At 36.5% G+C, this 23903-nt stretch overlaps 1 protein-coding gene across 1 annotated transcript in view; it reads left to right on the top strand.

Moving 5' to 3' along the window:
* The window catches only part of LOC126975049 (WD repeat-containing protein 7), a 96252-nt gene that overhangs the window by 32579 nt on the left and 39770 nt on the right, over window positions 1-23903 (top strand). The window contains exons 19-21 of the mRNA XM_050822839.1: window positions 1577-1671; window positions 3051-3135; window positions 6237-6329. Coding sequence (XP_050678796.1) covers window positions 1577-1671; window positions 3051-3135; window positions 6237-6329 — 273 coding nt within the window. The remainder of the gene's footprint in view (window positions 1-1576; window positions 1672-3050; window positions 3136-6236; window positions 6330-23903) is intronic.

Raw genomic sequence — 23903 nt, 5'->3', positions numbered from 1 at the left:
CTTCGCACGGGCGATTTGCCGCTTAAAAAATCTGGAGGCACGGTTATATTTCCTCTTAAGAACTTTGCAGTTCGGATCCTTTGTGCCCAGCGCCGCAACCCAAGTTCGATACGCCTGTTTTTTGCAGTCAGATGCTGCTTTAACTGACGCATCGAACCAGGGCTGTGATCTGCCACCGATCGGTACTACAGAGCTTGGTATAAAAATATCCATGCCCTGCAGTATCACATCGCCTACTGCAATGGCGCAGGCACTAGGATCATCCAAAGGGAAACAAACCTTGCCCCAAGGGTAGGATGCAAAAAAGGAACGCATCCTATCCCAATCTGCTGACTTGTAGTGCCAAACGCGGCGGGTCGCTGGTGGTCTGCGACGTTGGCGTCGGATAGGCACTACACTCCTGACCAGGCAATGGTCGGACGTTCCGAGAGGGGCGTCGACAAAGACCTGGTAACCATCGGGATGTGTAGTCAGCAGAAGATCTAATAAGGACGGCATGTGGCTATCCACATCCGGGAGCCGCGTTGGCGACTCAACCAATTGGGACAGACCATACGCCAATGCAAAATTATGCACAGATCGCCCTGCGTAGTCTGTGGTACGTGATCCAAGCCATTCGGCATTGTGCCCGTTGAAATCACCCAAGACCACGATTTCAGCGGAGGGGATCTGTGCAAGCACGACGTCAATTGCTGCTTGAACGCAGCCCATGAGATGATCGGTTTCTGCGTTACCACTATGGGACCTGTAGACACACGCATAGATACGGACGCGGTCGTCTAAATCTACGCGGAGCCAGAGAGTAGACAGGTCCCTACCCTCAAAATTGCCGAGACGGCGACAGCAGATATCCTCCCTAACGTACACACATACCCCGGCATGAGGCAAAAAGTTGTGCTCAATTTTGTACCCGGGGTACGTTAAATATGACGTATCGCTAGGTCGAGATATCTGCGTCTCCGTAAGGAAACACAAGGCCGGCTGCGCCGTCTCAAGGTGGTGGTGGACGGCGATTAAATTGGAGTGAATTCCCCTGATATTGCAAAAGTCCACGTTGAGCGTGGAGCGGGGTGCCGTGGTGTTACTGCCTCGTTTGTCCTCGGTCATGCGCGGTTCTGTGCCCACCCCAGAATACGAAGGGCGGCCCGAGCGAGAGTGCTCGGGGAGGGATTCTCCGGCTCTGGTAGAGCTGGTACCCTCCTGGGGTAATATCTTTTTACGGACCGCTCTCATAATTTGTGTGTGGGGGGGGGGGGGAAGGGATGGCCTCCGGTCCTCGACACTAAAAATAAAACTAAATATAAAAATAAAACAGTCCCAAAGAAATACCCAAGCGCTTCAGATATTAATAGTGTAGTACACGTGATTCTGATAACGGAAAAATGTTAATCTGCCGGTTTACATGGTTGAAACGGTAGAAAATAGGAAAAAAAATCTTAGATGAGATATTAAGTGAACCCTATTCTAGTTCCTATTCAAAACACTGACGATTTGGACGTGACTAAAAATTTTGAACGATTTTTGAGTCGTTTCGCGATCGTGAGAAAAAATCATAATATTTTTTTTTTATTTTTAGACCCGGAGGGCCATATACTATTCTTCGACATCGAGGGTCTCATAGTAGAACTCTTGAGCGAAGAATACTCGGCTATGAGTCCAGCCAGCCTAGAGGTTAGTATCACAGTCAAATATACAGAGGTATACAGAGGTTAGCGCTAGATTTTGTTATTATAAATTTATAGTTATTTTTAAAGTTAATTTTATAACCATAAATTTACAAATAGACAACAAACAAACAAAAATCTAACCCTGAAATTAACATTTAAATAATTCATACCAACATGAATACTCAATAAATAGTACATGAAATAATGCTAACATATTAAGTACCTAACTAATAATAATACCGTTAGGAAAGTAAAAAATGTCCGCTATTACGATTCATTTAAAATCTACCAACAATATTAAACATTCACTTAAATACTCAAAAATAAAACAACATCTATATACAAAGTCTCCCGGCATATAGTAACTAGCTAATAGCTACTTTTATTTTTAACCGACTTCAAAAAGGAAGAGGTTATCAATTCGAGCGGTATTTTTTTTATGTATGTACACCGATTACTCTTGAGATTTATCTGAGATCCGATTTACGTAATTTTTCTTAAGTTCGATTCCATTTGGTCCCATAAAAATTTTACATAGTTTGGCCCAGTAGTTTTCATTTTATGAAAATTTTTGTTTACCTCGTGATATAATTGTTTTTTGTGTACGGCTTTGCTGGGAGTTTTCATTCAGGATGATTCTATATTATAATTATTACCTGACACTAAAAATATAAAAAATAAAAATAAAAACTTCGTTTTAAAAAAACCGACTACAAAAACTGAAAACTATCAAATATATAAATAATTAATTTAATACACCTTTACCTTTAATTTAGAAAGTCCACCCTCTGAGTGGAAATAGTGATTAAGTAAATAACAAACATAAAATTGGTCCTTCGAGCCGGCTATTATTATATATTATTATTTATCCGGATAAATAATAAGAATAACGCAATGCGCGAAATTTTTTGGAATTGTCTCATTGACTGGCAGCTCAAAATGTTTGCTAAGCTGTTGTAATATAATTATTAATAACTCATTAGACAGTATTCTAAATAAATCACATTCACAAAACTATTATACTAGGACTCACTGAGCACAAATTCAAGAAATATATTAAAATATAAAATAGTATAGTAGATTTTATAGATGAAAACGATGCATGGTTCTTGTCTGGTTCTGTTTAAGCCACCTAAAATTGTATAATATCATATTCAGTAGGCTAAGGTGCTACATGGTTTAAATGATGGGCTGGGAGTTTCTTATCAGTTGATGGGGAGGACCCATGTCAAAGCCCCTTTACGAACTTATATAGCTTCATGACGTTCACCAAGTGTTGTTACAACATGTTATGTTATTGTCTCTCTTTATGCTAAATAAATATATATTTCTATCTATCAACTTAAGACCTTATTTTTTCTAACATAAGTGTATATTTCTTAGGCTGCCGGTTTGATTACCAGTGAATACATGAAGGTGGCAGCGTTGACGCAGTCGGCGAGTCCGGATGCGGCGAAAAAGATATCAGGTACGACTATTTTTGTAATAATAGAATAATTGTACTCTTTATTAATTGTAATAAATGATGTTGTTATTACATAGCTAATTTCGAAAGTCAAATTTGAATTGAAATGTGAATAGATGGGTCTGGAATTATATATTATCGACTTAGGCAATAAAGTATAATGTTGTATTTTGATGCACGCTTACATGGATAGATTTCTTTGGACGTGTAAAAGACAAGGCGGGTGATATGGAACGCCTGTTGAAAGAAAAGGACAAGCATGGTTTGTATTTGAGTTATCTTACACTGTTGTAATATATCAATCTAAATAATAAGGTACTTGAAGCAATATAGCCGTGTTGAACATGTCGCTTCCATAAACTTATTATACTAGCGTAATAGACAAACACTCTCCCCATGACGGCGAGACTAAATTTAAAATGTTCATATGTGCTAGATTTACAGATGTGTTAGTGAAGTGTGTAGTATTTTGCTTTTGGTCAATATTGATAAACGGCGTCGTATTCACGTATACAATATTTTATAATCGAACACATATGTTCTTAAATTACAGTGATTCTTAAATGAAAGTAGAGTGCAACAATAAAAACAACAATAACGATAAAAACTCTAAAATTGAAATCGGCCCACTTTGACAGGAGGTTATTGGACACTAAATTGTTTTTAAACGGTTTCATAGTCTTCATCTATTAAGTCTCTTTCTCGCACCTAGGTTTTGTGAAAGGAAAGCTATCTCACTTTCACACAGTATAGTAAGCTTATGGTCGCTTCACAATTGAAATTTAGGCTGAGATCTGTTGAGTGTACTTAGACTTATCTTGCGAATTTAGCCAAACACCGTAATTATAAACATTGCTTTGAGTGCGAGCTAAGCTTAAGCTTAAGTTGACCATAACGACGATTTAGGAAAAACTCTAAATATAAGCCCGAACAAAAAGGAGATCACAATTTCCGTATAATACACGCATTTGTCATGTACGTGTTTGTACAATTTAACTGTCACTTCCGCGTGTCATGCGCGTTTCTCATACCAACTAAGTTACCAAGACCGAATATCGCATAAATCATTTCTAGATTTCCACTTCTTGAATAAAATCAAGGATCAAATGAATTTGGGATACAGTAATAGTTTAGTAAGCTATTACACATTAAATTAAAATTTCCCTAAATTCAAGAGTTCATTTAAAAAAAATATGACAACAACTTTTCTACGTACAAATCCACATCACTTGAATAAATTATACACAACGTGTTGTCTCGCCAAAATCTGGCACGAGACTGATTAGTCTGATGAGTCTCGTGCCAGATTTTGGCGAGACAACACGTCCTGAGAATGCCTCGTGTAGAGGAGAAACACTCGAATTGTTTTAAAAACAAATATTGGCGGAATTAACACTAAAGAAAATTTAAATCATTTGTATAATTATGGGTTTCCGCAAAGTAACGCCTAATTCAATAAAATTTCTTGAATAAATAATTAATTTCGTCCATTGGCAAAACAAGAAAAATTGACCTAACGTTTATCGAAACGTATAATCGATATAAACTGCTCCATCACCATTTGCTAAACCAGTTTGTTAAGGACGATGAAGCATGCACAAGCTAATTACCGCTTTGAACAATTCGTAACAAGTATTTTATTTTCAACCTACCTTCCATTAATTAACTTATTACCTTTTAACATTGTCATCAGTAATATATTAATGATTGATTAATACTAAGCTGAACATTTTGAATATTTTAGTAAACAAGTGTTACCTACCTCTCCAAAGGTTACACATTATAATATCAACTATCTGTTATAAGTTATTATAAGTTTTACAAATATCCGATGTTAAAACATACTCACTGACCACAAAGTTTCTATAAGGCAATGTCGCCGTTTAAATTTATTAAATGTAAGTTTGTCATTTCTTTGACTGTGTCAAGTAATGTATTTTCTATATATTTTTTACTAAAATAAAGAAGTTTTAAAATAAAAATGAATGAATTAATAGTTTAGTATACTTTATATTGCTCGCTCCATTCCCAATCTGTCGTATTATTAGGAAAGTCATTTATGTTATAGTACCTAACCTTTTCCACACAAACGTTTTTAACAATTCTTTTGAATTTCGTAATTCATTTGTTTTGAACATTTTCTTGGATCTTGTTGTAAAAGCATTATTCAATTCAATACTATGAATGAAGTATGACATTTCACAGGTTAGACTTTTTTAACTAAACTGTTTTTTAAATAAAATATTTTATAGAGATCATTTTTCGGTATGAGATTCTTAATTTATTCGTATTCCCGTCATTTCTCACACCAATGCACATATCCTTTAATATCCGGGCGTTGCAAGCGTACATTCAGCGTCAAAAATATAGCCTCACCCATTGTATTGAAAAACATGGCAACACCCATCGATTCACCGAAAGTGGCCAAATACATAACACCATAAACGTTATATACATAGTTACATTCAAAGCATCAAATATATCGCCACATACAAATCGCCAGAATATAGTGGTCAAAGTAGTTAGAATATATGGCCAAAGTGTTCAAAAATATGGATGTATTTGTGGAAAATGAACTTTCGAAGCAAGATAATAGGATTCAAATTAGATTGTTGACATATTTGACTTCTCTGGATGACGCTATCTATTTGCTCACTTTCAGTGAATCGATGTATATGGTAACGATGGGTGTTGCCATGTTTTTGAATACAATGGGTGATGCTGTACTATTGACGCTGACTGTACATAGCAATGTAGTGTCTATTTAGGTCAAATTATTTGTCATAAATTCATAAATTATTAATTATTTGTCCTTCTATTAAAAATCGATTAATAAATTTATTATAAAATAAATTTATTATTAAATATATAACTAAAATATTAATTATAATTAAAAAAAATTAAAGTATGGTCATGAAAAAAAAATATTTGTTCTTACCACAAGGAATTAGCATTTCTATAACTTTTTTATTTAAATTATAGGAAAATACTCGGTCTTATCTAATCTAATCTTATTTTTAATACTCTTAAGTTTGAATGTATATTAAATAGTTCCGTATAATTTGGAAACTGAATGTGTATTAAAATGTTTGTTTGTACCGCAGGTATATTAGCAAAGATGAAAGAAGGTGCTGAGAATATGCAGACCAAGTTGCAAGCGAAAGCTGAGCAGCTAAAAGGTCACCTGGAGAGTAAAGGTAGGTCATATAGGTGACAGAACCAGTGAGGCTGGCAGCATCACCCGGGATGTTCTAAATGAAAGAGGGTGCTGACAATATGCAGAGCAAGTTGCAAGCGAAAGATGAAAGGTCACCTGGAGAGTAAAGGTAGGTCATATAGGTGACAGAACAAATGAGGCTGGCAGCATCACCCGGGATGTTTCGTTGCAAATTTGGAGTTTTTAATAATATAATAATAACTTTATTTCCCAAACATTACAATAATTAATGATAAGTTTACGAGTTAAAAATGTTTCTAAATTATATAATTAATTATTTACATATTTTTAATTCTTATTTACAATATTTATTTATTAGCTAAATAATAATTGTAGGTATGAAAACAATATATTTTAATGGAGTGGCGAAGGACTTTTACATGTTTTGTCTCTTGAAATTTCAAAAATATCTTCGGTAGGCTATACTTTTTACAATTAAATTTACCTAAAAAGCTTTCAAATGGATGTAAATTTTTGTAGTGTGATGTTAGGTACTAGTACTTTTAAAGTAGTTACTTGTTAAAATAAAACGGAAGTAATAAGACACTTTAGATATATTACACTCAAATAAAATCATTCAACAATTCAACAAATAACCAATAACAGGGGTCACCAATTAGTTTCTCTTGGGGTCCGCTTTAAGAAATGAAATGACCATAGCGGTCCGCACAAAATTTTATAGAATAAAATATTTATTAAACAAATATAAGTACGGAAATAACAAAGGTATTTTTTATATATCAATAAGAAAAATGAAATTTGATGTTGGGGACTATCTGTCGGATATTTGGAGTAAATAAGTGCAAGCTATTGACACTAAATCGTGGAGATGTCCATCAGTACGTCGAGATCGAAATTTATTCTTAATGAAGTTCATGTTCGAAAATTCTTTTAGCACGTTACTTCGCCCAAAGATAATGCAGGGGATACATTTTATTAAATCACGTACTCTGTAGTGCAATATTGCTGTATCTTCGCGTTTCGCAAAATGGGTTGGCACCCGGCGGTCCGCCATTTGGCGACCCCTGACCTATAATGTCAATGGGTATTTATAAATTTGTGTCTTCTTATACATTTTTTAGTTACGCGTGGATGTACATTTTACAGGTGTGTTAATAATTTCTCGGTAATGATTTACTGAATTATTAACACACCTGTTTATCATATAAATTAATATCATATTATCAAATAGATCAAGAAAATCCTTAAAACGATTTGTTTATGTTGAGTTCGAAAGGGTCCTTACTTCTTAGTTGTCATTTCTTTGTAATTAAAAGAATGAGGAAGTATGTAAATAGTTCGTATCAAATGAAACACAAAAGTTGATTATATTAAGCGGGGTGTAAATATAGTGTACACCCAAGGTGATCTACATTCATAAATAATGTACAATTGGTTTGTAAACATACGAGCGCATATTTTGTCGACCTTCTTGGTGAACACGGAAAAGGGAAGTGTATTTTTATTATATATATACACATACAGACAACATTTAGACCGATCGGATTTATATTATAAGTTTAGCCGTCTTCGTCTCCTTTGTTATAAAGTGATATGCCATGTAACTACATGTTAAAAACGCTTTTTATCATTGAACTTTATTCATATTGGTTGCAGCACCATACAAACTTATTTGTTATGTATATTACAGCCAATCTAAAATACTCTATTTGATTTAAAAGATAACGATTCAAAATCGTTTAGCTTAAGCCGATTTGAATAAAGTTTATTTGAGTTTGACTTCACATTGGCACATCGTAGATACCGATACCTTGCAAATCAAGTGCCAGAAGCAGTCGGTCCCAAATTTTTCTTGACCATTCAAAATCGCATAATTTACGTCTAATTGAATAAAGTTTATTTTTCTTTGACATTACGAGTACTTGGCTCATCGTTGATATCGATACCTTGTGAATAAAATGCCAGAACATTTGGTCACCTATTGTGCTTGGTTAATATTTGAGTTAATTTTGTTACAAAAATTCTATGCTTACAATGCAACTTCAGCTTCGAATGCATTCGCGTTGAAAACTCATTTTGAGCGAGACATTAATGCTCGACCTAATAATGTACGTGTGTTTTAACTGCGCAAGCCTACGCCCTGCTCAAGGCAGACAAGATCGAAGAAACAAACAAACTATAAGCAATTATGTGCTTAATTGAGTGAATGGTAATAAGAATTAATTTGATACAAGCGGTCATCTGTATAATTTTCTTATCTGACGTTATAAGCTTTTGTAATTATTGGAGCGGCCTCCATTGTTAATTATATTGTTTCGAACTAGTGACAACTGATGGAATAAGGCTTCCTGTGCTGTGTGAAGGGTTTGTTGTAAAGAGGCGCTGTACACGATGGGAAGCTTTAATAACGGAATACAAACTAATAGTAATATAATAATAAATAATACGGGAACGGAAATAGTGCGGCTGCGTTGACTTTACGTTTTAAAAAGTACTTTAATCGCTGCAATAATAAATATAATCATATCAATAATATAACAGCCTTACAAATAAACTTGGTATAAAGTGATACCTGAGACTATACCCAGAATATGGAAAACGATTACAAATAAACATTTTGCTTATGATTGGTTTATTCGGACGCTTTCCGCGTTTATTTGCAAGGCTGCTTGACATTCGGAAAACTTCAGAATTGTCAGCGTTATTCACAGTGTTGTCAAAGATATAGTCAACATTTTTCATTTTTTTCTAGGTTTATCTATGGTAAAACTTTATACCAAGTTTATTTGTAAGGCCGTATGTGTCTGTCTAATTTCATTTAGATCCATTCAGCCGTCTTGGCGTGATTGAGTAGCAAACATGCAAACTTCCACAATTGTAATATTAGCATAGCCATTTGCTTTCGCCAACATATCATGTTCTGTTTACAGTATTTACGAACTATTTCGGTTTAAGCCTTTTGAGCCTGTAGTTTTTGAAGTGAAAACTTCTTTAGCCGCGTTGGGCACTTTTTGGTAGGGAAAATCTTATGGGTTCGCGTCACCGACATTATCATGACTGGCGCACGCGATATATTGATAATTAAAATTCGCATCACCGAACATTATGAAATTTAAAATTAGTACTAAGTAAGGTCTAAGTTTTCACTTCCATCGACAATCTCTATAACTGCCAATTTTTAGCAATAAATAAATTCTAAGTTTTCACTTCCATCGACAGTCTCTACAAAGGCCAATTTTTAGCAATAAATAAATTCTAAGTTTTCACTGTCATCGGCAGTCTCTACAAAGGCCAATTTTTAGCAATAAATAAGTTCTAAGTTTTCACTTCCATCGACAGTCTCTACAACTGCCAATTTTTAGCAATAAATAAGTTCTAAGTTTTCACTTCCATCGGCAGTCTCTACAAAGGCCAATTTTTAGCAATAAATAAGTTCTAAGTTTTCACTGTCATCGGCAGTCTCTACAACTGCCAATTTTTTTTCGTGTAGGTTTCAGCACCGTAGATAAAACATCGAAAATAAAAAATTACTTGATGACGATCGAAACGATGCCTTTTGCATGAGAGGCAAAGACAATTACAACTTATTGTATTCTTTTGACTCTGGCTATAGTGAATTTATTGAAACCCTTAAATCGCTTCGGATTGTGAAAATAATTTAAATAAGTTAAAAATGGGACAAAAGTTTATCCAATATGATTGAACGTATTTACGATTGTCCCATGGATAATTAATTTAAAGTCAGAGTTTTTGTTTATGAATATCTGCAGAAAATTGTAGTTAGCTTTGGCAGTAGTGAACCTTTTGATAAAAAATTTCGTCGACTTTTTTATTAAGTACCTAATGAGAATACCTCATACTTTTCATGCAAATCCAACACTAGAAACTATTACCGCCTTAATTTATACATATATATAAAATTGGAGTGTCTGTTTGTAATATTGAAATAACCGTTTTTTACTACATGTATATATATATACGGAACATAAACCAAAACAACTTTTTTTTTAAATTTTGTCTGTCTGTCTGTTTATTCCAGCTAATTTCTGGAATGGCTGGGGTCGATTGAGACGATACTTTTATTGGCAGGTAGCTTATGTAATAAGGAGTTAACTTAGGCTACGTTTATTTTAGAAAAATGAAGTAATGTTGCAATGTTAAGAAACGGTTTAACTCCAAAAATAATCTATATTATATATTATATGGCAAAACAAGTAAATTAATCTTCTATATCTTAATATATATATTTCTTGTGTGCGTGTGTATGTCACTGAACTCCTCGTAGACGGCTGGACCGATTTTGATGAAACTTTCTGTGTGTCTTCAGGTGGATTCGAGGATGGTTTAGATTCACAATTGAACTACCTCCTAAACGGCTGGACCGATTTTGATGATATTTTTGTGTGTTCCAGTGAATTTGAGATTGGTGTGTGTCTTCAGGTGGATTCGAGAATGGTTTAGATTCACAATTAAACTACATTCTAAACGGCTGGACCGATTTTGATGATTTTTTTGTTTGTTTCAGTGAATTTGAGATTGGTTTAGATTCTCAATTCCGTCCATATTATATAATTCTCCTGCTCATGCGTATGTTAGTGAACTCCGTTAGGAGGAGTTTTCAAACGACCAATTTTTCAAATTTAAGACGTGTGTACAGGACAATGTCTGTCGGGTCCACTAGTCTATATATATATATAAAAATGAATTGCTGTTCGTTAGTCTCGCTAAAACTCTAGAACCGCTGGATCGATTTGCCTAATTTTGCTCTTGAATTATTTGTGGAAGTCCAGGGAAGGTTTAAAAGGTAAATAAATATGAAAATGCTCAGAATTAAAACAAAACAACAAATTTGTTTTTCTTTTGATGTGTCCATACATAATTTCTATGAGAGAATTTAATGACGCACAGTTTGACAGTTATGCTGTGAAACAATTTCATTACGACATCAGGGTGCATATTTTACGAAGTAATTTTTGATGTTATGATATATTATTGACAAATTCATATAAAAACATTATTTTATTTATTATATACAGAACAACGTCTGTCGGATCAGCTAGTAATTATATAAATTCAGGGTCCTGATGTTTGTTTCCAGTGAAGTCCTAAAGTAATGAACGGATTTAATGGGGATTATACTTCATGGAGTGCAGTTTAGTCCAAATTGAAAGATAGGATAGTTTTGTTTGGATTTGGGACAAATATATTTTTTTATGTCCAATATTTGTTTTGTATGTACATGTTTTCTATGAGAGAATTTATTGACGCACGGGTTGACAGTTCTGCTGGGAATTTTTTCACCCAACACAGGTCTACATTTAAAAAAAATGCTAGAATAAATATTTATTTATTTATTTGTATGGATCTCCAACAGTTGTACATATTAACTTACATCTAACACATGCCTTATAACTAAATATTTATATGTACTACCAATTATAGGAGAACACATCTTTCCATAAAAATAACAGTGGTTAATTTGCATTTAAGGTGACTAAAAACTACTTAAGTATCTTAAAAATAAGTTATATAATAAGTTTAGTTGGAAGAATATGGTTTTCTGAACAATAACAAATGTTGCATATAATAGAAAGTTAAACACTAATTAATTGGCCAGAGCGTCGCTACATTTTTTTTAGAAAAAGTGGGAGCCTATCACATCCAATGTCCAGTGTTTCTATGTTTTTTACACATTCATATGATTTAACCAATATTTTCTTAGAGCCTACTAGAGTAACTCTCACCTCCAAAAGCTGTATTGATAACATATTTACCAATTATAAACCCATTTCTCAGGCAATAATTAACAAACTGAGTTCAGACCACTTTGGTCAGTAGCCTCTCTTAATATTGAGGTCAATAAATGTACTAAAATTAAAAAGTTTACGTTTATTCCTGTGAATAATAGGCGAATGGAGAAATATAGAGGCAATGTGTCAGTTAAACTCTCAAATTTGGATTTATTCAAATATAATATTAATCCAAATGAAATGTATGATATGTTATTTAAAATAATTAAAACAGAGTTTGCTTCTATATTTACTTCTAAGACAGTCAAATCAGGTGGTCTCCTGTCATGAGCAGACAAAGGCTATATGAACTGTATAGTGAGAGATCATTGTATAATCATGATGCATCTTTTCTCCAGTATGTTAAAAATACTCTAAATTATTTAAAAGTGTTTGTTCTATTGCAAAGTCTATGCATATCAGACAAATAATTAAAAATGCACCAAATAAAATTGAAAATTGATTGAAAGACCGCAACATTGAATATAATCTATCAATAAACAATACAATTATTCAATCTCAGCAGGAAGTTGCTACTGCTTTTGAGATTTTTTTTTCTGAGATTCCAGTTTCTATCACAAACACTCTTGTCTCCTCCACCAGTGTTGCTGAGTCACTTCTTCTGGAAAATGTTATAGGATGTCAACAAAGTTTCAATTTTAGTTTTGTTAGCCCTGGAGAAATAATTAAAACTTTTAAATCTCTAGACATGAAAAAAACTGCTGATATATGGGGCATTTCTGTTAAAATAATAAGTTCAATAATTGATGTCATAGCACCATATCTTGCAATAGTATTTAATAATTGTATTAATCGTGGCGTGTTTCTTGACCTTCTGAAACATAGTAAAATTACACCAATATTTAAGTCGGGATGCTCTTCTGACCCGAACAACTATCGTCCTGTGTCGGTTTTGCCGACACTTGGCATCTTCTGTGATTTATCTAAGGCTTTTGATTGTGTTCAACATTCAACGCTGGTCAGGAAGCTATACCACTATGGCATAAAAGGAACTGCGCTCGATCTTCTGACTTCATATCTAAACAATAGAATTCAGAGGGTCGACGTGAATGGCAGGAGATCTCCTGGGACTCCTTTCAGTATGGGGGTACCACAAGGGTCTATTCTTGGACCGTTCCTCTTCCTTATCTATATAAATGATCTTCCTAATCTTATAGAGAAAAAACATAAGGTAGTATTGTTTGCGGACGACACTTCACTGATTTTCAAAGTGAAAAGAGACCAAGCTATGTATGACGAAATGAACGATATTTTATCTGACATCGTGTACTGGTTTAGAGCTAATAACCTATTGTTAAATAGCAAGAAAACTAAATTCATTAAATTTACCGTACCAAATGTCAAAAATGTAAATGCAAATGTTTTGTTAAATGGAGAGGTGATAGAACCGGTGGAATCTGCTATATTTCTTGGCATAATTCTAGATTCCAAATTACAATGGGGCCTCCATATTGAAGGATTGGCGAACAGACTTAGTTCTGCAGCATACGCGGTTAAAAAAATTAGACAATTAACTGACATAGATACGGTGCGACTAGTATACTTTAGTTATTTCCATAGTATTATGTCCTATGGTATATTGCTATGGGGCAACGCTGCTGATATTAATACAATATTTGTGCTGCAGAAGAGGGCTATTCGAGCTATTTATAACCTAGGTCCTAGAGAATCATTGAGAGCAAAATTCAAAGAAATTAACATCTTGACTGTTGCTTCTCAATATATTCTTGATAATGTAATGTATGTTCATAGGCACATAAGTGAATTTGCCAGAAACTAATGTTAACACCAGGAACAGACATAAACTGATGATGCCTACTACTCGGCTAAGTCGAGTTAGTAAGTCTTTTGTGGGGCGATGTATATGCTTTTACAACAAGATCCCAGAAAATGTTCAAAACAAAGGTGTTACGTTATTCAAAAGAATTGTTAAAAAACGTTTGTGTGGTAAAGGTTACTATAACATAAATGACTTTCTTAATGATACCACAGATTGGGAATGGAGCGACCGCCCTCAGGCTATTAAATAATAAGTTTAATTGTACAATGTTACTTTGTAAATGTTACTTTAATTGTAAAACATATTTTTGATGAAAAAAAAAGCCCGCTGAGTTTGTTGCGCCCATTCTTCTCAGGCCTGAGGCATTCACTTTGGAATGGGTGGTAGTTTTTTTGACTTTCAATAAGTGATTTCACATCCTATTTTGAATAAAAATATTTGAATTTGAATTCGTTGTATACGCGTGACATACGGGCTGTAGGAGCGTCCTGTCCAAGTTTCGTTCGAGCATTATTAGTTTTAAAGAACGGGCATGGGTTGCGAGGAGGTCTCCGAGGTACGTTTATATTGAATCTACTCAACAGTTCATTGTCATCTATTTTTCCATTGAAAACTTTATAGAGAAATTTCATATCTTGAAGAGATCTACGAACTGCCAGTGGTTTCATCCTAAAGTAATCGAGTTTGTTTTTGTAGCACTCTCTATAACTTGAGATCTTAAATCGGAAGGTTAGGTGTTTTATAAGTCTCTTTTGAACACGTTCGATTCTGTAAATGTGATTTTTGTACCCGGGGGACCACACTTGACAACAATATTCTAGTTTGCTACGAGCTGTTGTACAGTTGAAGGATTGTTGTTAGCTTTTTGAAATCTTTTGACTGTCTGAGAATAAAGCCAAGCAATTTGAAAGAAGCTGTTACTACAGAATTTATGTGTTTGTAAAATTTTAATTTGTTATCAAATATTACGCCTAGGTCCCGAATGGAATCTGTTTCTTTCAATCTGTTTCCCAAGATTTTGTATGAACTCATTATTGGACATTTTTTTCTAGTGAATTTTATAAAACTGCATTTACTCGGATTAAGCAGCATACGATTAGCTTCACACCATAGCACAAGTCTGTCAAGATTTGCTTGTAGATCTGTTACATCAGATTCTTGCATTATAATTTTAGCTATTTTTAAATCATCTGCGAACAGATAAACCTGACAATTTTTAAATAATTCAGTTATATCGTTAATAAATAAAACAAAAAATAGAGGTCCCAAATTAGAGCCCTGCGGAACACCGGAAATTGCATTGAAAGAGTCCGAACACTCGCCATCAATCACTACTCTGGCATTTCGGTTAGAAAGGTAGGATTTGCACCATCTTAAAAATATGTCATGTAATGCCAAAATATGAGAGTTTTTTGATAAGTATCTCGTGATCCACCTTATCAAATGCCTTGGAGAAGTCAGTATAAACTACATCTACTTGTAGGTTTTTGTCAACCGAATCAATAAGATTTGAAACATAGTTGATTAAATTGGTAGTAGTAGACTTTTTAGGAATAAAACCATGTTGGTAGGGGTTTAAGTGGTCTTTAACATGATTGAATGGGTGCACAAGTGATTCAAAAATCTTGGATACGATAGAGAGGATTGATATAGGCCGATAATTGCATATAAGTTCCTTTTTTCCATCTTTATAAATAGGTACTATTCGTGCTTCCTTCCATTCATCAGGGAAATTTCCATTTTTAAGTGAAAAGTTATAAATTAATTGTAAAGGGTATGATTATTATATTTATTTATTTCTTACCATGTGCCTAAATATTTATTTCATTGATAATGACGAACTTTCATACAAACTTCCACCCCCTATTTCAACCCCGGTAAGCCTTTTATACGCGATAAAAGGTAGCCTATGTCCTTTCCCAAGATTTTGTCTATCTCTGTACTAAATTTCATCAAAATCAGTTCAGTGGTTTAGGCGTGAACGCGTAACAAACAAACATACATTCACATTTATAATGTTAGTAAGAATGTACAGAAAAACGTCTGTCGGGTCAGCTAGTTGATAATAAAACGATTATCGAACATTAAAACCTATATTAGTTAAGGCGTTTGTTAAGTCTATCGAAGGTTCTATATTTTTTTTATTTATAACCTTTTGTTACACCTCCGATAAATAATATGCCTCTATATGTCTAATATGTCTCTAAGAATAGACAAAATAAAAAGTTGTTCAATAGATTAATAAAACTTTACTTATCTAATGCTGGCACCGCATGGAGGTAGTATCGCCGGCGTTCGTTACGCGGTATGTGGACTTATTCGTTCGGTTCACATGTCACGAATTTAATTATAGCGGAAACAAATAGGTTGAATCGATAAGTTCAGATTTATAGAATTCTATTGAACAACTAATTTTTATGGCATTGATTTAAAAATTTTCATATTAAGCGACCCGTTCGCTCGTTTGTCCTCCTCTTTCATAAAATAAATACCAGATATTTTTGCGGGAAAAGGATCATATGATAACATATCATCATCAATCCATCTTCTGGTCTTCCACCTGATTTTTAGTAATACAGAGGCGAATACCCCGAGAGGGATACGCTACAACTATGCTATGGATAGTCAATGGACTAATGCTAACAGCCTAAGATCTATGGAGCGAATTTAGACTTTGCTCAGACGTTACTGACATAAAACTTTGGTGAGTGTATTAAATCACACTTACGAGTTGTATTCGGCTGTCCTTGAGCTAAATATAACTTCAGCTGTCAAATGACTCTATAGGTACTAGATTACACTCAGCTATGGTTTACGTGACCTAAGTCTGAGTACGCTCTATAGATCTGTCTATAGGTTCAGCTTAATCTCTCTTTCAAACCGGATCTCATATAATTTATAAAACTGCATTTACAAAAGTACCTCATAGCCGCTACTTCGTCCGCATTTGGGAGTTTTTTTATTTTTTTGTGACCTTGACTTTTTGTCCTGTCCTGTGGCTGTTTTACGTCTTTAATTATTTTTTTTTGCACGTGTTTATGTGAAATTATTTTTTTGTATGAATAAACATGAAATCGATATCGATATTTTACTGCTTTAATGCTGAAAAAACCCCCTTTTCTAGGGTGTCTCACGACAATTGGCATTCAGAATACATAAAAAATCGTTATGTGTTCTTAAGGATCAGTGTACTTTTTTTTAAAGCAAGTATTAATCTGATCTCATTTCACTTTTAGTTCTATTTCTAAACTGCATTTACGTGATGACATTTTAATGTAAAATATATTAGAGTCGCATGGCCAAAATGTAACTCAGTAGAATAAAACATTATGAAAACAAAAGGAATTAAATTGTAAGTCAGTTAAACATTAAGATGCTCAAGCTGAGACAAATTAATAGCATTTAGCAATAATCAGTTTGCTTTTTATGAGAACTTTAAAAAAATATAATGTTCACATAACTAAGATTACAAGAAAACCCATAAATATCAATTAGCTGTCAATAGTAAAAAATAAAAAAAGCCCATTTACCAGTCAATGTGTACCCTTATTAGTTGGGTTTCCAATGCTGCCCCACGCGTTAATACAAAACAATCGTATTATTATATCTTTCGTAGTTAAGGCAGCGTTCGTAAGAAACGTTCTGGTTCGACCGTTGTTTCTGTTACTTACCTTGCAAATCCGACTGCCACGAATGAGTATTTTTCATTTTTCGGGTTAATATACAGCATATTAGACTCAAAAATAATGTGGATTTCTATTGGTAACAGAAATTTCAAAATCAATTCAGTAGATCCAGCGATTACACCCTATAACCTTACAAACTTTACCTCTTTATTATATATTATAGGTAGAGTAGAGTGTACACCGCGACCGTTAAGACCGGAACGGAATACCGCGGCGCTGCGCAGCAGAGCACTGGGCGCCACGCGGTCGATATATTATTTTAATAATATTAGTCATTAAGATTATTTTTGCTAGCGTGACCTTGGTATGTCAGTAACACATTTCTTCTCCTTTTTTTTATATGAGAGGGGGCAAACGGGAAAGATGCTCACGGGATGGGGCGAGGTGAGGCAACCGCCCCTGGACATCCGCAACAACAGGTGTGCCAAGAAATGCGTTGCCGGCCTTTAAGGTGGGAGTATGCTTTTTTCTTGAAGGTCCCTAAGTCGTATCTGTTCGGGAAGACCGCTGCCGGTAGTTGATTCCACAAAGTGGCTGTGTGGGGCAAGAAATTTCGTACAAAACGCGCGGTTGTGGAATGCCAGACGTCTACGTGATGCGGATGGTACTTTGCACGTAATGTCCGGTGGTGGAATTCGACCGCTAGAATCAACCCGAACAGCTCCTCTGAGCACTCCCCGTGATAAATGCGGTAGAAGAGGCAGAGAGAACCCACATCTCTACGCAATGCTAGAGAATCAAGCCGATCGGAGATGACTTGATCGTCGATGATTCGAGCCGCTCTTCGTTGTATGCGGTCAAATGGAGGAAGCTGGTACTGGGGAGCACCCGCCCAGAGGTGAGAACAGTACTCCATGTCAGGCCGCTTTTAGTGAAGTACTGTCTCGCCTTACTGGAGTACACCAAGCTTTTTTGAGGCCAGTTTGGCCTTCTCTTCCAAGTGAACACGGAACTGAACGTCGCTCGATATATCGACGCCAAGTATGCCAATACAGGTTGTGGCAGTTAGAGGAGTGATCTCGAATCGACGGGATACGACAAAAGGAGACTTTTTAGTGGTGAACGCGCAAACTTGTGTCTTCTTGGGGTTGAATTCGACTAAATTTTGTCGGCCCCATTCCGAGACTTTGCAAAGCATAGTCTCGATTTCAGACACAAGTTTGTTCCGGTTCTCGTCGAAGCTATCCCGGAACATGTTGGCACGGCCGGTGTAGGAAGCAAATCCTGTGCTGTCGTCTGCATAGCAATGAATATTGCTGATTTGCAGCATATCATTGATATGCAGAAGAAACAGCGTAGGGTATAGCAGGTTTTAAGTCGGAGCATGCACCGTTGATAACAACCTTGATGCTCCGATCAGCCAAAAAGCTAGTGACCCATTTGCACAACTTCTTGGGAAGCCCATAGGATGGCAGTTTCGCTATAAGCGCTTTATGCCACACCCGATCGAAGGCCTTCGCTATGTCCAAACTCACCGCCAACGCCTCTCCCTTCGACACAACCGCTTGCGCCCATTTATGGGTGAGATATGCAAGAAGATCACCAGCGAACCTGACGGAAACCGTACTGGCTGATCAGCTGGTGCTCCTCGTATCCCAAGAGCTGGCGGTTGATGATCGACTCCATTACTATAGAGAAAATAGAGGTAATGGCAATGGGGCGGTAGTTGGACGGATCTGAGCGTACACTTTTCTTAGGGATCGGGTGCACTAAAGCCGCCTTCCATAATTTCGGGACTACGCCTGATGAGTAGGAGAGGCGGAAAAGACGGGGCGCCAGTTCCGGAGCACATGTCCGCAGCACTATCGGGGGAATGCAATCGGGCCCGCTCGATTTGTGAATGTCCAAGGTGAGAAGCGCCTTAAGCACGGTGCCATGCCGGATTTTTACCTCCGGCATGTATGACTTTCACCGCGGAATATGCGGTGGTGGTGCACCTTGGTCATTCAGAGTCGAGTTGGACACGAAGAGGGAGCCCAGGAGATCAGCTTTCTCTTTCGCGTCATGTGCCAGCGAGTCATCATCCCAGTGCAGTGGCGGAATGGCTGGCTGGCAGAAGTTTCCTTGGATAGCCTTGGCGAGCGACCAGAACGCACGAGTTCCCGAGGGAAGGCGTGCAAGTCTCTAGCCAATTCTGCCAACGTGCTTCGACTTCGCGTCAGCAATAACTGGAATAAATAATAAGGAACGGGGCCGTGTTAGGCGCGTGATCGGCACGGTGCTCCGGATCAGGAAGTGGTCCGACGATCCCAGAGGAGGGTCAACGTAAACTAGGTAACGTCCGGATGTGAGGTCAACATAAGGTCCAACAGTGAAGGTGTATGATCTTGCACATCTGGGATTCGCGTTGGCGCAATAACCAGTTGCGTCAGACCATATGCTTAGGCGAAGTCGTGAACAGATCTCCCTTCATGATCGGTGGTACGTGAGCCTAGCCATTCGGCGTGGTGGGCGTTAAAATCGCCAAGAAACACGATCTCTGCAGTGGGGATCTGCTCCAACACGGAATCTGTAGCCATTTGGATGTGTTCGAGGAACCGGTCAGTCTCTGCGTTACCGCTATGGGACCTATACAGACATGCGTAGATTCGCGGATGGTCATCGCAGTCTACACGCAGCCAGATGATGGATAGGTCCTGTCCTTCAAGAAAACTCAGGCGTCGAGAACAGACATCCTCCCTGACGGAAACGCACACGCTAGCCCGTGGTATAAAGGAGTGTTCCAAATTATACCCCGGGTATGAAAGGTAAGATGAATCAGCCAGGGAGGATATCTGTGTCTCGGTTAAAAAGAGCAGGGCCGGTTTTGCCGTCTCCAGGTGATAGTGGACGGCATTTAAATTTGAGCGAAGCCCCCTGATGTTGCAAAAGTCCACAGCGAGTGTGGAGGAGGGTGGTTTGAGCCTCCTGCTCTGTTTGCCCCGAGTCAGCGCAGATTTGCCCCCTCCAGAATACGCGGGGCAGCCTGGGCAACCACTATTAGGTACAGGCCCTAATTGTGGACGCCCAGGGACGGATTCTCCAGGGCTGCATAGCCTGATACCGTCCTGGAGTAGTCTATTTTTAGTCCTTGCTGCCATTTGTATTTGGCCTCTCCCAAAGGTGTAGGCCTCCGGATACCCCACTTACCGGACGAAACACAGCGGCATAGCCGCTATTTCACGCCGGTTTCGAGTGGGGGAGTGGTATTTCTCCGGGCGTTCCGGCCCAATTCGGTTGTGTCCGTGAGGACCCAACATGGCACTACCACTCCTGCCCACAACAAAGAAATAATGACCAAATGCTTGTCACTATCGCTCTTCTTGTAACGTTGCTCGCACGCAATTTGGTATAGAAATGACGCGAGCTGCCGCTAACTATAAATGCGATAGGTACCGTCACCGTAAACGATGGGCCGCTCTAATGCGGTCCAGCCTTTAATGTTAATTCGACATATTCAAAGCCTGTAAGTCTTGAGTATAGTTGATTATGTGTTTAAAGTATACGCCGTGTTTTAATTTCAAACAATTAGTCACGAGAAATAAGCAAAGTTAAGGAAAATTCGATATAAGTCTTTGACGTTCAGTGGATCCTGTATTTGTAACCATGAAGTTCCTTCACATGCTTCTGATGTTGTGTAAGTTAAATAATTCTTGCTAAGATTTGTTCTCATCATGTTTAAGTAACATTTCTGAATCTGACAAACCCTAACGGCCGTTCCCAATATACTATCTACAGAGAGAGATACATTACCTACCTTCTACTGTCAGTAATTAGCTGTCAATAATCTGAAGCTGTCCCAATACACCCGATAAGTCATTCTTATCGCCTTATATTGGGATGCGTGAATTGCAATTACCATACAAACTTCTATCGCTGGTAAGCTATACGTCCTCCCATTGACATACAGCGTGTACGGATAAGGTGAGTTACCGTCGATAAGTTTATTGGGTCAGAAAAGTCAACGATAGTTACGATTTTCATCTCAAATAGGCCACAACCGGATATAGACTGAATATTGGGAACGGCCGTAAAAGTATAGGATCATTATAAAGGTAATATTGAGTGAATGCATGAAAGTACATTGCAAATTTGGTGCGACTGGAGTAATACAAGCGTTTAAACGACCTGAAAGAGTGATCATACGTCACCACTTTTGATTTGTCAATATGTGCGTTAGATTGGTTTGATATTCAATATACAAAGGAGCTACTGCCAAGCGTGGCTGACTTTTTTGCACTCCTCATTTTTTTTAATCTCTGCTGCAGTCCACTGTTATAATAAGTTCATTTGACATCTTAGAAACATCAAGCTTGAGTTTAAAAGAAGGAAGTATTTAGTAACTTCATGTAGAAAGGTTTTGCTTTGATTAAAAAGTGATGACCTTTACACTTATCTTAATATATATATAAATCTCGTGTCACAATGTTTGTCCTCAATGAACTCCTAAACTAATGAGGATTTTAATGGTGATTACTTCATGGAGTGCAGTTTGGTCCAACTTGAGAGATAGGGTAGTTTTTATTTCAATTTGGGACCCATAAATATTTTTATTTTCAATATTTGTTTTGTGTGGACATATTTTCTATGAGAGAATTAAGTGACGCACGGTTTGACAGTTCCGCTGTGAAACAATTTCATTCTAACAACAGGGAGCATATTTACGAAATAATTTTTGATGTTTTGAAATATAAAATAGTTGTTTTTTTACTATCTACAGAACAACGTCTGTCGGGGCAGCTAGTATATTATAGAAGGCTCATTTGAGTTTGAGATTATCACAATATTAATTATTCAGGTCCAGAAGCGGAAATGACAGTGATGCATATACTTTGTTGCTACAGATCACTTTTGCGCGAACAATTCACTTTATTGTGTAAAAAACTTGAAGAAATACAACTCACTGCGGTCTTAAGATGATCTGAAATATCCTAGACTGCTGGACAAAAGATCTCCACGACGATCGCTCCTGTGCTGCCCTAATCCAACTTTTCCGTCGACCTTGACAAGATCATTGGTCCATCTTGTGGACTACCAACACTGCGTCTTACGGCTCGTGGTCGCTATTTGAAGACATTACTGCTCTAATGACTAACTGTCCTTCGAGCTATGTGCCCTGCCCACTGCTACTTCAGTTAAGCAATCATCGCGGCATTTCAACATATGCTTTGATTACAGCTGTAGCATATGTTATTGGATGTTCTGAATTTGAACAGCAGCGCGGCGTCCGCATAACTGCAGATGCCGTGGAAATATTTGATGAGCCAGGTGAAATCTTGCTGTACAGGAATGTTAAGCAATCTTACCCCACTCCGCCATACATCAGGTCGAAGAATAGCAAAGATGTCGAATATTTGGCAAGCAATTTGCAGAAATTTAAAAGCTTTAAACACTACGCGCCTGTATTAGACACCATGCCTTGGAGAGCGATTGCCGCAAAAATAGAGAGTGACTTGGATAGCAAATAAAATAAACATTAATAAATACAGTTTAATATAAAAATCGTGTTCGTTATTTCATTTATAACTTCGTTTTAATTTATAACGTAACTATGACAGATATCAAAACCTTCAAACTGATATCAAGAGTACGTCACCTAATCAGTAAAATGACACCAATAACTTTTTCAAAATCAAACGACAAGTATCTATTCAAAATTTTGACATTAAATACTCCCATACATTTAGTATTAGAGTCTGGCCAGCGAGTCGTGGCAGTCGAATTAAGCGGCAAATGTAAAAAATATTGGGCTCGCAACACTGAAAATTATGTGGAAAATATTTTTGATACTTTGATTATTTCTGAGTTTTCTTATCTTGTAATATACGTACTTTATTCATTGACAAGGTAAACAAAAGGTAGATAATGTTTTTTTTAATCAAAAAAGAAAATAATAAATCAAATTGTATGAATATTCATTTGTTCGGTTTCATAATCAAAATCAGATTCCAATTCTGTAATTCCAGAAAATTAATCATTAGTATCACCATGTAAACGGTTCCAATGTAGTATGTATCTGATATCCTATCCCTCTCTTTATGAATATTTTCTACATCTTTCACATGTAATAGCGTTATCTGTATACTTTTTACAGTCTTCTGGAGTAACATTAAAAAATAGTATTTAATTAACTGTTCTATTATTACGAGTGTCCACTGCTAAATTTCTGCTAGCAATTTTTCTTTGAAATTCAATAGCATTGAGGTCACAGTGATAAGGCGGTAATTTTGTCACTTCATGTGGTCTACGAAAAGAACTGTTAAAACAGTATGGTTACTGTTTTAACAGTTCTTCTGCTTCATTACATTTGAGTGACATGATAACAAGCATTATCCATT

This window comes from Leptidea sinapis, chromosome 34 (genome assembly GCF_905404315.1).
Source record: "Leptidea sinapis chromosome 34, ilLepSina1.1, whole genome shotgun sequence".
NCBI lineage: Eukaryota > Metazoa > Arthropoda > Insecta > Lepidoptera > Pieridae > Leptidea > Leptidea sinapis.
Note: the sequence above shows the minus strand (reverse complement) of the source record. Positions and strands in the feature narration are given on the sequence as shown.